At 57.6% G+C, this 13,507-nt stretch overlaps 1 protein-coding gene across 2 annotated transcripts; it reads left to right on the forward strand.

The window, feature by feature from the left end:
- The first annotated feature begins 1,220 nt into the window (after window positions 1-1,220).
- Window positions 1,221-11,989, forward strand: YJU2 (YJU2 splicing factor homolog). Of its 2 annotated transcripts, XM_060182049.1 has the most exons (8): window positions 1,231-1,436; window positions 2,848-2,948; window positions 5,462-5,606; window positions 5,914-6,048; window positions 9,194-9,375; window positions 9,948-10,056; window positions 10,900-11,044; window positions 11,414-11,989. In XM_060182049.1, the coding sequence occupies exons 1-8, from the start codon at window positions 1,413-1,415 to the stop codon at window positions 11,524-11,526; spliced, it is 954 nt and encodes a 317-aa protein (XP_060038032.1). In that variant the 5' UTR covers window positions 1,231-1,412; the 3' UTR covers window positions 11,527-11,989. The 2 variants fall into 2 exon arrangements, with proteins under 2 accessions (XP_060038033.1, XP_060038032.1); XM_060182050.1 differs by lacking the exons at window positions 10,900-11,044; window positions 11,414-11,989 and adding an exon at window positions 10,243-10,521 and having other exon boundaries at window positions 1,221-1,436.
- The last annotated feature ends 1,518 nt before the right edge of the window (window positions 11,990-13,507 follow it).

The following is a 13,507-nucleotide window of genomic DNA, read 5'->3' on the forward strand; positions in this document are numbered from 1 at the left end:
AATTAAAAATATATAATAGTAGTAATAATAATGGTTCTACAAACAACTCTCTTGCCTGAGGCTCTGAGGTTCCAGGTTCAGTCTCCAGCACCACCATCAGCCAGAGCTGAGCAGGGCTCTGGGAATATTAAAAATATATAATAATAATAATAGTAGTAATAGTAATAATGATTCTGTAAACAGACTCTCCACGTCTCTCTGTCCTATCCAACAACAATAACATCAATAATAACTACAACTGTAAAACAACAAGGGCAACAAAAGGGAATAAATAAATATTTAAAAAAACATTGTAATAATAATCTTTTAAAAAGATTTGTTTATTTACTTATTCCCTTTTGTTGCCCTTGTTGTTTTGTTTTAGTTATTATTGTTGTCATTGTTGGGTAGGACAGAGAGAAATGGAGAGAGGAGGGGAAGACAGACAGGGGGAGAGAAAGACAGACACCTGCAGACCTGCTTCACCGCCTGGGAAGCGACTCCCCTGCAGGTGGGGAGCCGGGGGCTCGAACCGGGATCCTCACGCCGGTCCCTGCGCTTTGCGCCACCTGCGCTCAACCCGCTGCGCTACAGCCCGACTCCCGTAATAATAATAATCTATATGATTCCCAGAGCCCAGAGAATGGGAGAAGAACATGGGAGTTCGGTTTGCTGCATGAATGGATGGATGGATGAATGGATGGATGGATGGATGGACCAACGAACAATGCCCTTCTTCGTCTTCTAGCGTTTGCCCTTCTTCCGTAGCCAGTCAACAGCATCAGGTTGAGCCTGACGTAAAGTTTCGAGACCTCCTTTGAATCTGGAGAGGTGGCAGTCGTTGACTATGTGGGTCATAGTCTGTCCTTTGGCAAAGGACAGCCCCTCGACATTAAGTTGGAGGACTCGAAGAGCAGGACCAACAGCTTGAAAGCTGTCAGGAGCTGCTTGTTGCTGGCTTTGAAAGGGACTGGGATCCATGTGGATTCAGTCGGAAGGATCGTCAGTTTCCCCAATGACTGGGTACTCAAGGGATGCACCACGGGAAGGTCGGTCCAATGCACCCAACAATGCCCTGGAATGAATGCAAGCAATCAGCACTCACCGCACCTGAATATACGACCTCCGGTCGCTCGGGGACGCACAACCCGCACAGGCACTTCCGCAATCCGTAAAAATCTTCCCCCACCCCCTCACCCCGGAACCATAGAGTCGCGCTGCCGAAGCTATAACTGGGAGGCGGGCAAACAGCGGAGGGACTTGATAGAAGGAAACGACAGCCAGTAAGAACCTCGGGCGGCTCACGTTCCAGCCAATGAGAAGACCGGAGGACGGGACGTCGCGAGCGTAACCCGGACGAGCGGGGAAGTGAAGTGACTGCAGCCCGAGGCTGAGCAGTTCTTTGGTGTTTGCAAGAGGCGTCGGAGGCGAAGATGTCGGAACGGAAGGTTTTGAACGTGAGTGTCCGGGGGCTCGGGGCTTCTGGTTGGCGGCGGGACACCTCCGCGGGCCAGAAGAGCCGGAATTCCGGTTGGGTCCTTTTTCTTCGGGCCCTAACTGCCTCCCATGGGGCGGGACTTCGCAAATCCCGCCCAATCATCTCTGGAGATGGGCGGGACTTAGTACCATTTTCCAATCACCGTTTTCTAGGTGGGCGTGGCCTCCCATTCATGAGTTCTAGCCTATCAGCGGAGGGGCGGGGCTCGGAGCGCCTTGCCCACTCCCTCTCTCTGATTGGTGGTCACCAATGACGTCCCGTGGGCGGGGCCCTCCCAGAAGTATTGCGTTGCGTCATGGGGCGGGGCTCCGCTCAACTCGGGTTTCAGGGGTCCCGGTGGCTCGGCTGGTTAAGTGCTCTTGTTACAGCTTGGTTCCCAGCTGCAGGGGGGAAGCTTCACGAGTGGGGAAGCAGGGCTGCAGGTGTCTCTGTCTCTATCTCCCTTTCCTCTCAATTTCTGTCCCTACCCAATAATAAAAGAAAGTAAATAAAAAGAAAGGAAAAGGGAGTCGGGCGGTAGCGCAGCGGGCTAAGCGCAGGTGGCGCAAAGCACAAGGACCGGCATAAGGATCCCGGTTCGAACCCCGGCTCCCCACCTGCAGGGGAGTCGCTTCCCAGGCGGTGAAGCAGGTCTGCAGGTGTCTGTCTTTCTCTCCCCCTCTCTGTCTTCCCCTCCCTCTCTCCATTTCTCTCTGTCCTATCCAACAACGACAACAACAATAATAACTACAACAATAAAACAACAAGGGCAACAAAAGGGAATAAATAAATAAAATAAAAAATCAAAAAAAAAAAAAAAAAAAAAGAAAGGAAAACCGGATGTGACCTAGCCAGGGACAAGAAAGGGGACAAAGCTCGGTCCCCATGTTCCAGATCTTTCTACCACACTGCTTCCCCTCCTCCCCCAGAGTCCTCTCCCCCAGGCAGGGGCAGCTGGAGTACTGGACCCCGACTCCTGTGCTGCATAGTGACGCGTCATGGAGAGACTTGGCAGGAAGGGGACCTGGGGGTGTGAGGCGCTCTGAGTCCTGGCCACGAAGAGCTGGGGGCTGCGCTCACCTCCTGCAGGGGTTCAAACCCCGGCACCCTACGGGAGCATATGGGGAGAGCTCTGTGGGTGGAGCTGTGCCGTGGTGTCTCTCCTCATCTGTCTGGAAAAGGTAGACCAGTGAGCCCACCAGGAGCCGCCGGTGGGGGCTTGCAGGTGCCGAGCCCCAGTGACAGCGCTGGCGGCAGGAGAGCAGAGTGGGCGCAGGGCCTGGGAGCCCCCCCAACCCCGCACCCCAACCCCCAGGTCCAGGCCAGCTCCCCGCCGCCGCCGCCCCCCTCCAGCCTGGCATCTGCCCAGCAGACCTCTTTCCTCCTCACAGAAATACTACCCCCCCGACTTCGACCCGTCGAAGATCCCCAAGCTCAAGCTCCCCAAAGACAGACAGTACGTGGTGCGGCTGATGGCCCCCTTCAACATGAGGTGCGTGACCCCCGCCCCACTCCGCGCACCCCCCCTCCCCGGGGCTCACAGGCCTGCGGCCACAGACAGAGCAACTGCATGTTTGGGAAAATGCCTGGGGAGGTGACCCCGTGGGGCCGGAGGGTGGCGACCCTGGTTGAGCCCACATGTTACAATGCTCTGGGATCCGGGTGCGACCCCCGGTCCCCACAGTCAGGGAAAGCTTTGCAAGTGGGGAAGCAGGGATACAGGTGTCTCTCTGTCTCTCTTCTTCTCTGTAGCCCTTCCAGCTTGATTTCTGGCTGTCTCTATCCAAGTAATTTTTTTTTAATTTATTTCTTTATTGGGGAATTAATGTTTTACATTCAACAGTAAATACAATAGTTTGTACATGCATAACATTCCCCAGATTTCCATTTAACAATACAACCCCCACTATGTCATTCATCATCCTTCATGGACCTGTATTCTCCCCACCCACCCACCCCAGAGTCTTTGACTTGGGTGCGATATGCCAATTCCATTTCAGGTTCTACTTGTGTTTTCTTTTCTGATCTTGTTTTTCAACTTATGCCTGAGAGTGAGATCATCCTATATTCATCCTTCTGTTTCTGACTTATTTCACTAAACATGAATTTTTCAAGGTCTTCCATATTCTCATTTGTTGTTCCTGCATTTCTGATTACAATTTTTTCAAATTCTTTACTCACTCCTGTTATTATTTCCTTAGCTGATGTTGAACTCGTTGTTTTGTGCTTCACCCTCTGGAGGACTTTTAGCTGGACTCTTGTCCTGGTTTGAGTCTCCAATATTTTTTCTTGTTGTTTTAACCATTTTATATATTATGTTATGAGTTCCCTTTATCAATACTTTTCAAATTATTGATCACTATTGCCTGGATTGACTTGTGTCTAAGTAAGTTAATTAAAGGGTTCACAGTGGTGGAAGTTAACAGTTGTTTCAATAGTATTTTAATCCCTGAGTTGGAGCTCAGTGGTGTAAAAGCCTCTTTTTTTTTTTCCTTCCCTGTAGGCTATGGGAGCCTGAGGGCTTTTAAACTACAAGTAGGCTTTTTAGCTTATTCACTGACTCCTGACCAAGAGATAAAGCAGGGTGTGGCAGAGATAACCCAGTGGTTATGCAAAGAGACTTTCACAGCCCCTCAGCTATGCCACCGAGGTATAGGTCTTCTCCTGAGTTTCCTGGTTAGATCTCTGTCCCCTGGTGTCCCTCCCTGTCGCTGCTCCAGATTCTGAGGGCAGTAGCAATGGAGACTCAGAGTTGCACTTGGTGAGTCTCTGGGGAGTCCTCTCCTCCCTTCAGCTGTCCCCTTGTTGTGGAGCAGACTGGAGGTGGTGTCTCCACTGATAAACTGTTGAACTGTTAGCAGTCGCTGAATCTCTCCTTAGGCCCCTCTCTCCTCTCTGTCACCAGCCACGTGTGTTTGTACTCACGGGTGATTTACTGGGTTTCTGTGGTCATTCTAGTCCTGTCTTGTTTCGGTCCCGGTTGGTCTCCTTTGGTATTCCTGGTTTATCCAGGAGAGGAGAGGAGAGGAGAGGAGAGAAAGTTACCTGCTGCTGCTCGTAGCTCCACCTCCGGAAGTTGAAACCAGTAATTTGTTTTTTAATTTTGCTTCTTTTTTGTCCCTTTGTTGCCCTTGTTGTTTATCTTTGTAGTTATTATTATTGTTATTGTTGTTGATGTCATCGTTGTTGGATAGGACAGCGAGAAACGGAGAGAGGAGGGGAAGACAGAGGGGGAGAGAAAGACAGACACCTGCAGACCTGCTTCACCGCCTGGGAAGTGACTCCCCTGCAGGTGGGGAGCCGGGGGCTCGAACTGGGATCCTTCTGCATATTGCCCCCAAGTAAAAGACTCTGGGGTGGGTGGGTGGGGAGAATACAGGTCCAAGAAGGATGACAGAGGACCTAGTGGGGGTTGTATTGTTATATGGGAAACTGGGGAATGTTATGCATGTACAAACTATTGTATTAACTGTTGAATGTAAAACATTAATTCCCCAATAAAGAAATTAAAAAAAAAAACAAACTGGGATCCTTCTGCCGGCTCTTGTACTTTGTGCCACCTGTGCTTAACCCGCTGCACTACTACCCTTATCCAAGTAATTTAAAAAAAATTTTTTAAAGTAGATTAAACGCACATGGTGCAAACCGCAAGGACCAGCGTAAGGATCCTGGTTCAAACCCCCAGATCCCTACATGCAGGGGGGTCACTTCACAGGCGTTGAAGCAGGTCTGCATGTGTCTGTCTTTCTCTCCCCATCTCTGTCTTCCCCTCCTCTCTCCATTTCTCTCTGTCCTATCCAACAACGACAACAATAACAAGAATAATTACAACAATAAAACAACAGGGCCGACATAAGGGAATGAATAAGTAAATATTTAAAATATTTTTAAAACTTTTGAAAAAGGAGAGATGACTCCTTTTCTCCTGAGCCTTCTCGGGCCCAGAGGGTGAGGGGCCCCGGGTGATGGGTGGCTGGTGTCCCTCTGCCCCACCCCCTCCCCCAGGTGCAAGACATGTGGCGAGTACATCTACAAAGGCAAGAAGTTCAATGCACGCAAGGAGACGGTGCAGAACGAGGTCTACCTGGGCCTTCCCATCTTCCGTTTCTATATCAAGTGCACGCGGTGCCTGGCCGAGATCACCTTCAAGGTAGGGGCCATTGGGAGGGTGTAGTGGTTAGAGCGCTGGACTCTCAGGCATGAGGTCCTGGGTTTGATCCCTGGCATTGCAGGTGCCAGAACAAGGCTCTGCTTCTCCCTCCCTCCTTCCCCTCCGTTCCTAAATAAAGCAAAACGAATAAACATGACAGATGTTTGTCTTTATGTCGCAAGAACGTGAAAGGGGCTAGAAGCCCTCTGTGGAGCGTGCAGTGCTGGGGCTGGACCCCAGAGCTGCTCCCACAGAGCTCCACCCAGCCCGGCAGACACAGGAGCTGGCGTCTGTGCTTCCTCTGCAGACAGATCCCGAGAACACGGACTACACGGTGGAGCATGGAGCCACGCGCAACTTCCAGGCCGAGAAGCTCCTGGAGGAGGAGGAGAAGCGCGTCCAGAAGGAGAGAGAGGACGAGGAGCTCAACAACCCCATGAAGGTGCCGTAGGCCGGTCTCCACCCACACTTGGCGTGCAGGCTCAAGGGCCACCTGGAAATGAGGCCGACTGAGCTCAGACAGATGGGACAGAGAGAAGAGAGACCCTGCGGCCTGCCCACACTCCATGGGCTCCCTGGGTGCTGTGCATGGTGCTGAGAGAGGAGAGACCCCACAGCCCTGCCCACCCTCCATGGGCTCCCTGGGTGCTGTGCCTGGTGCTGAGAGAGGAGAGACCCCACAGCCCTGCCCACCCTCCATGGGCTCCCTGGGTGCTGTGCATGGTGCTGAGAGAGGAGAGACCCCACAGCCCTGCCCACCCTCCATGGGCTCCCTGGGTGCTGTGCATGGTGCTGAGAGAGGAGAGACCCCACAGCCCTGCCCACCCTCCATGGGCTCCCTGGGTGCTGTGCCGGGTGCTGAGAGAGGAGACACCCCACAGCCCTGCCCACCCTCCATGGGCTCCCTGGGTGCTGTGCCTGGTGCTGAGAGAGGAGACACCCCACAGCCCTGCCCACCCTCCATGGGCTCCCTGGGTGCTCTCCATGGTGCTGAGAGAGGAGAGACCCCACAGCGCTGCCAACCCTCCATGGGGGCCCTGGGTGCTGTGCCTGGTGCTGAGAGAGGAGAGACCCCACAGCCTGCCCACCCTCCATGGGCTCCCTGGGTGCTGTGCATGGTGCTGAGAGAGGAGAGACCCCACAGCGCTGCCCACCCTCCATGGGGCTCCCTGGGTGCTGTGCCTGGTGCTGAGAGAGGAGAGACCCCACAGCCCTGCCCACCCTCCATGGGCTCCCTGGGTGCTGTGCCTGGTGCTGAGAGAGGAGACACCCCACAGCCCTGCCCACACTCCATGGGGCTCCCTGGGTGCTGTGCCTGGTGCTGAGAGAGGAGAGACCCCACAGCCCTGCCCACCCTCCATGGGCTCCCTGGGTGCTGTCCATGGTGCTGAGAGAGGAGAGACGCCACAGCCCTGCCCACCCTCCATGGGCTCCCTGGGTGCTGTGCCTGGTGCTGAGAGAGGAGAGACTCCACAGTCCTGCCCACCCTCCATGGGCTCCCTGGGTGCTGTGCATGGTGCTGAGAGAGGAGAGACCCCACAGCCCTGCCCACCCTCCATGGGGCTCCCTGGGTGCTGTGCCTGGTGCTGAGAGAGGAGAGACCCCACAGCCCTGCCCACCCTCCATGGGGCTCCCTGGGTGCTGTGCCTGGTGCTGAGAGAGGAGAGACCCCCCCCCACAGACCTGCCCACCCTGCATGGGCTCCCTGGGTGCTGTGCCTGGTGCTGAGAGAGGAGAGACCCACAACCCTGCCCACCCTCCATGGGGCTCCCCGGGTGCTGTCCATGGTGCTGAGAGAGGAGAGACCCCACAGCCCTGCCCACCCTCCATGGGCTCCCTGGGTGCTGTGCCTGGTGCTGAGAGAGGAGAGACCCCACAGCCCTGCCCACCCTCCATGGGCTCCCTGGGTGCTGTGCAGGGTGCTGAGAGAGGAGAGACCCCACAGCCCTGCCCACCCTCCATGGGCTCCCTGGGTGCTGTCCATGGTGCTGAGAGAGGAGAGACCCCACAGCCCTGCCCACCCTCCATGGGGCTCCCTGGGTGCTGTGCCTGGTGCTGAGAGAGGAGAGACCCCCCCCCACAGACCTGCCCACCCTGCATGGGCTCCCTGGGTGCTGTGCCTGGTGCTGAGAGAGGAGAGACCCACAACCCTGCCCACCCTCCATGGGGCTCCCCGGGTGCTGTGCAGGGTGCTGAGAGAGGAGAGACCCCACAGCCCTGCCCACCCTCCATGGGCTCCCTGGGTGCTGTCCATGGTGCTGAGAGAGGAGAGACCCCACAGCGCTGCCAACCCTCCATGGGGGCCCTGGGTGCTGTGCCTGGTGCTGAGAGAGGAGAGACCCCACAGCCCTGCCCACCCTCCATGGGCTCCCTGGGTGCTGTGCCTGGTGCTGAGAGAGGAGAGACCCCACAGCCCTGCCCACCCTCCATGGGCTCCCTGGGTGCTGTCCATGGTGCTGAGAGAGGAGAGACCCCACAGCGCTGCCAACCCTCCATGGGGGCCCTGGGTGCTGTGCCTGGTGCTGAGAGAGGAGAGACCCCACAGCCCTGCCCACCCTCCATGGGCTCCCTGGGTGCTGTGCATGGTGCTGAGAGAGGAGAGACCCCACAGCGCTGCCCACCCTCCATGGGGCTCCCTGGGTGCTGTGCCTGGTGCTGAGAGAGGAGAGACCCCACAGCCCTGCCCACCCTCCATGGGCTCCCTGGGTGCTGTGCCTGGTGCTGAGAGAGGAGAGACCCCACAGCCTGCCCACCCTCCATGGGCTCCCTGGGTGCTGTGCCTGGTGCTGAGAGAGGAGACACCCCACAGCCCTGCCCACACTCCATGGGGCTCCCTGGGTGCTGTGCCTGGTGCTGAGAGAGGAGAGACCCCACAGCCCTGCCCACCCTCCATGGGCTCCCTGGGTGCTGTCCATGGTGCTGAGAGAGGAGAGACCCCACAGCCCTGCCCACCCTCCATGGGCTCCCTGGGTGCTGTGCCTGGTGCTGAGAGAGGAGAGACCCCACAGCCCTGCCCACCCTCCATGGGGCTCCATGGGTGCTGTGCCTGGTGCTGAGAGAGGAGAGACCCCACAGCCCTGCCCACCCTCCATGGGGCTCCCTGGGTGCTGTGCCTGGTGCTGAGAGAGGAGAGACCCCCCCCCACAGACCTGCCCACCCTGCATGGGCTCCCTGGGTGCTGTGCCTGGTGCTGAGAGAGGAGAGACCCACAACCCTGCCCACCCTCCATGGGGCTCCCCGGGTGCTGTGCCTGGTGCTGAGAGAGGAGAGACCCCACAGCCCTGCCCACCCTCCATGGGCTCCCTGGGTGCTGTGCATGGTGCTGAGAGAGGAGAGACCCCACAGCCCTGCCCACCCTCCATGGGCTCCCTAGGTGCTGTCCATGTGCTGAGAGAGGAGAGACCCCACAGCCTAGAGCAGGGACACCCAGGTGATGACATTGGGGCAACTTTAAAAATGGAGCCAGACTGGAATCAGCCTCCAGCTTTGCCCAGGAGCCCCCACCCTCCCCGGACTCTATGTTGTAACTGAACTGGGTGGCTGGGGTGTGGTTGGGACGCCCTCAGTGCTTCCCCCCCCCCCCCCAGGTGCTGGAGAACAGGACAAAGGACTCGAAGCTGGAGATGGAGGTTCTGGAGAACCTGCAGGAGCTCAAGGACCTGAACCAGCGCCAGGCACACGTGGACTTCGAGGCCATGCTGCGCCAGCATCGCCTGTCAGAGGAGGCGCGGCAGAAGCAGGAGCAGGAGGAGGATGAGCGCGAGGCGGCGTGAGTGTCTGCCCGGGGCGCCGCGCAGCCCTGTGTTGGGGTTCCCAGGTCACCCCGAGTCTGACAGCTTGGCAGGCGGCAAACTCCCTGGGGCGTATGGTTCCCTTCATGTGCGGTTTTGTTTCTTCTTTCTCCTTCTAGAGAGAGGGTGAGAGAGAGAGAGAGAATGGAGAGGCGCCAGGCCGGGCTTCACTGCTCGTGAAGCCTCCAACTCGCATGGTCCTCCTGTTTGGTGCCAGAGGCTTGGACCTGGGTCACTATCCACCTTAAAGTGTGCAGAACACTCAGGGAGCTGCCTCCCAGCTCCATTTTTCTGTTTTTAAAAGATGACTTTATTCACGTGGCGAGGAGAGTGAGAAAGAGCAAGGCTTTGGCCATGTTTGTGCCCAGGGATCCAGCCCCGACCTCAGGTTCACAAAACGCTTGCTCCGTCCACCAGTCCGTCTCCCCCACTGCCTGAACAGCTTCTGCTGATAGAGGGACTCGTGCACTCCGTGGTGAGGGCTGGGACGGAGCCAACTGGCTTGGCTCAGTGGTGCCCTGGGCTCCAAATGCCTCGCTTCCGCCTGCAGGTCCTTGGTGGAAGAATCTCGGAAACGGAGGCTTCTGGAAGATTCTGACTCGGAGGAAGACGCTCCTGCCCCGGCTCCCCGGCCCAACCCCACTGCCATCCTGGATGAGGTGAGGGGAGGGGACCCCACAATTCACGGCTCTCCCAGCACTGAAGCAACTGCAGGCCAACAGTATCCAGGGGGCAGGCCCATCTAGCCAACCCCACTTCAGGTCCTGAAGTGAGCCCCCAACTGGATTAGCATGAGAACCGGTATCTCCCAGGCCTGTGACACGCCCCTATTTCTTTATAACTAGCATCAGGATTGGGATCCCAGTTTCGTTTTGTGTCACCGTTTGGCGAAAGTCAGAGTTTCCACGAAACTGTCACCTGGCTCTCCTGTCCGCTCTCCCCCTCCCTCAGTCAGCTCAGACAGAGCCCTCACTGTCTGGTGCTTTTTTCTCCTTCTCCTACAACCTCAGATAAACAGGGTCCCCGTGGGGTGAAGGAACAGCAGGGATTGGGCCCAGAACCTCCTGGATGCTGATAGCATCCTGCCTTTTGATTCAACATCTACTTGGGACCAAGAACTGTGTGGGGCGGGAAGAGGGCAGGAACCCACATCCGGGGGCGGGGCGGCAGTACACAAGGTAGCAGGGGGCACTGTGCCCAGTACTCACCTGTGCTTGGACCATGAGACCAGGTTCTCAGGGCAGGAGAGACGTGCTGGGCATGGAAGTCAGGATCGGCATGGAGTGGGAACCCCGCCGTGGCTTTAAAAGCATAAATGAAGGCTGACGGGGGATTGTGAAATGAACCACTGGGGACCGTGGAGCAGGGTCGACCCAGTGGGAACAGAGAAGTGGTGGAAGTCCTGGGCCCATAGGGACCTAGGAGCGAGGGGGACAGAGAAGGGGCGAGGACAGACCACCCCCTGAACATCGACATCCCAATACTTACCGTGTTGTCTGCAGGCCCCCAAGGCCAAGCGGAAGGCAGAGACCTGGGAGCGGAGCGTGGGCACCCTCGGCGGCCGATCCCAGCTGTCAGGACTGGTTGTGGTGAAGAAAGTGGACCTGGCTGGCACCCCTGCTCGGCCCCAGAAGGCAGCCACGACTGGTGAGTTCCCACGGGCCCAAGAGCTGCATGCAGTGCCCTGGGCAGCCACTTGGGGGCAGCAAGTCCAGCCCCGCCTTCCCTGTTCAGTGGCCTTTCTCGTGGGCCTCCAGCCCTGGGCCTCAGTTTCCTTTTCTGTAAGAACTGCCTCCTAGGACCTTCGTGGGGGTAGCGAATTCCATGACTGACTTCATCCTGCGTCCTCAGGGGTCCCCGTGAGCAAAATGGCGCCCACCGTGGGCTGAGGAGATGGAGGCTCAGAGAGGCCAAGCCAGCCGCCCAAAACCCTACCATGCTGGCAGGGAGCCTCCCTTCCCCTCTCCACCCCCACCTCTTCCCAGAACCTCAGGTCCATTCTCTTCTCCCTCTCAGGTCCCGTGAAGAACAGGGAGGCCTCAGTAGCTGTGCCCCGGACACCCGCCGCCTCCTCCCTGAGCCAGCTGGGTGCATATTCTGACAGTGAGGAGGACAGTGGCAGCAACTGAGCCCCTCGTGCCCACAGGTGACCGTAGCTGCGCTCAGGATCAACACAAGTGGCCTCCAGGGACTTGGGGTCCCCAGCCCCCACCTCTCCACATAGACGCAGGATCCAGGGCTCCAGCAGCCCCAGCACTGCTGTGTGGAGGCCTCAGGGCCTATCCGTTTTCACCTCAGAGCCCCAGGAATGACAGACAGAGCCCCGTGGCCAGATGGCCTGGACCCTGATTCAGGAGCAAGAAAGGGGACTCATCCCACAGAGACACACCCTGCCATGCTCCCGGACCTGGGTTCGAGCTCCCAGCACCACAATGGAATAGCTGCACAGGGAGGCTTCATGAGTGCTGGAGCCAGGCTTTGGTGCCTCTCCTCTCTCTTTCTCTGCCCCTCCCCATCTCTGGAAAGGAGAGAGTCTTCTGGGAGCAGTGGCATGGCAGAGACACAAGAAATAAAACAGCATTTCATATCGTCCGTGGTTCTGACCAATCCTCCTGCCTGGCGGAATGAGCTTCTTGCTAGGTGTGATGCCAAAGTGGTTTTGCTTGGTGCAGAACTCAGGCTGAGCCTCACCTTAGGCACCCTCACCTTGGGGACTGACCTGCATGAGGGTCCCCTGTCTCCCTAGCCTGTCCCCCCCTGCCATCCCCCAAGCAGTTCCAACAGTGCAGTTCCCGGAGTGGCCACCTGGTGGCGCCAGTGCACCTCGCCCACTGGTGTTATGGAGCAATTCCCCAGAGTGGCAACCAGGCAGCAGCAATGCCCTTCTTGCTAACATTGTTGGGCAGCTCAGTGCGGTTTCATGTGTGGCCACCAGGTGGCAGCAGTGGCCCTCCCCCATCGCATCAATACTTTCTTACCGGTGGGTACAGTACCCTGTTTTGGCCACCAGGTGGCAACAGCGCCCCTTGACTATGAACACATGTCTTGCCTGAGGGTGCAATATTCAGTGTGGCCACCTAATGCTAACAATGCCCCATCCATCAGTCTCAACACTTATCTTGCCGGCATGTGCAATACCCTAGTGCCCACGAGGAGGCAGCAGTGCCTTATCAGCATCCATCAGGCAGCAGCTGTCCCTTCAGAGCTGTTCCAAAGCACCTTGGAGCTGCCAGCAGGTGGCGGCAGTGCAGTTCCCCAGGTTGCCACCAGGCGGTGCCAGCTCCTGTCTGGAGGCCTCCTGCCACCCCTGGCAACAGCCCCACCTGGAATCTGTCACTCATCTTGGAGCTGTCAGTCCTGATGGGGGCGGGGGGGGGGGGGCATCCCCTCCATCAGCATGGGGTGGACCTCAGAAGAGTGAGGGGGGCTCAGAGCCAGGGAGGGCCAGTACATGGAGTGGTGCCCTGTTTTATGTATTGGAAGAACAATATTCAGCTCCAGCAGTGCTGGGCCTCGAACCCAGGATCTAGGGCCTGCAAGTCCTGTGCTCTGTAGCTGGGCTGTCTCCCTGCCTCTGGAACCCGCCCGACTTTGAACCTTTTGGAAGCTTCCAGGGCAGGGCTAGTGGCCCCTCCCCAGCAGGAGACCTCAGGCAGGGGCCCTCCCTTCCCTGTCCTGCTGTCCTCCTGTCCTGCTCCTGCTGCCTTTAACCCCCTCCCTCCAGATCCATGGGGGGGTCCCTGAGAAAGGAGGATGAGGAGCCAGGCACAGCCCCCAGCCAGGAACACCAATCTCCCTCCTGAACCCCTGCCAGACCCCTCATGGGGGACGGCCCCCCAGCCCCCCCAAAGCCAGAGATGGCATGTTCTCTCTCAGATACCTCCAGCCTCCGGATCTGGGGAGTCGGGAGACCCCTCTGCTGGCTCAGAACCCCCCCAAACCTCCCCCACCCCTGGGCCTCTGTCCATGCTCTGCCCTGGCCCCCATTTGGGATGAACCCAAAGCTGGTTTGCAATTTTATCTGCTTTGCCTCCCCCATTTCAGGCTGCATCAGATGGTGGGGATCCCCCTCCTCCCAGAGCCCCCCTTCTCCCAGCACCCCCTCCCTGC

Source organism: Erinaceus europaeus, chromosome 23 (assembly GCF_950295315.1).
Source record: "Erinaceus europaeus chromosome 23, mEriEur2.1, whole genome shotgun sequence".
In the NCBI taxonomy this organism is placed as follows: domain Eukaryota; kingdom Metazoa; phylum Chordata; class Mammalia; order Eulipotyphla; family Erinaceidae; genus Erinaceus; species Erinaceus europaeus.

Coding starts and splice junctions, on each gene's coding strand:
- YJU2 (XM_060182049.1), top strand. CDS start 1,413: ATGTCGGAACGGAAGGTTTTGAAC. Junction 1,437..2,847: donor CGGAACGGAAGGTTTTGAAC/GTGAGTGTCCGG, acceptor TCCTCCTCACAG/AAATACTACCCCCCCGACTT. Junction 6,049..9,193: donor AGCTCAACAACCCCATGAAG/GTGCCGTAGGCC, acceptor CCCCCCCCCCAG/GTGCTGGAGAACAGGACAAA.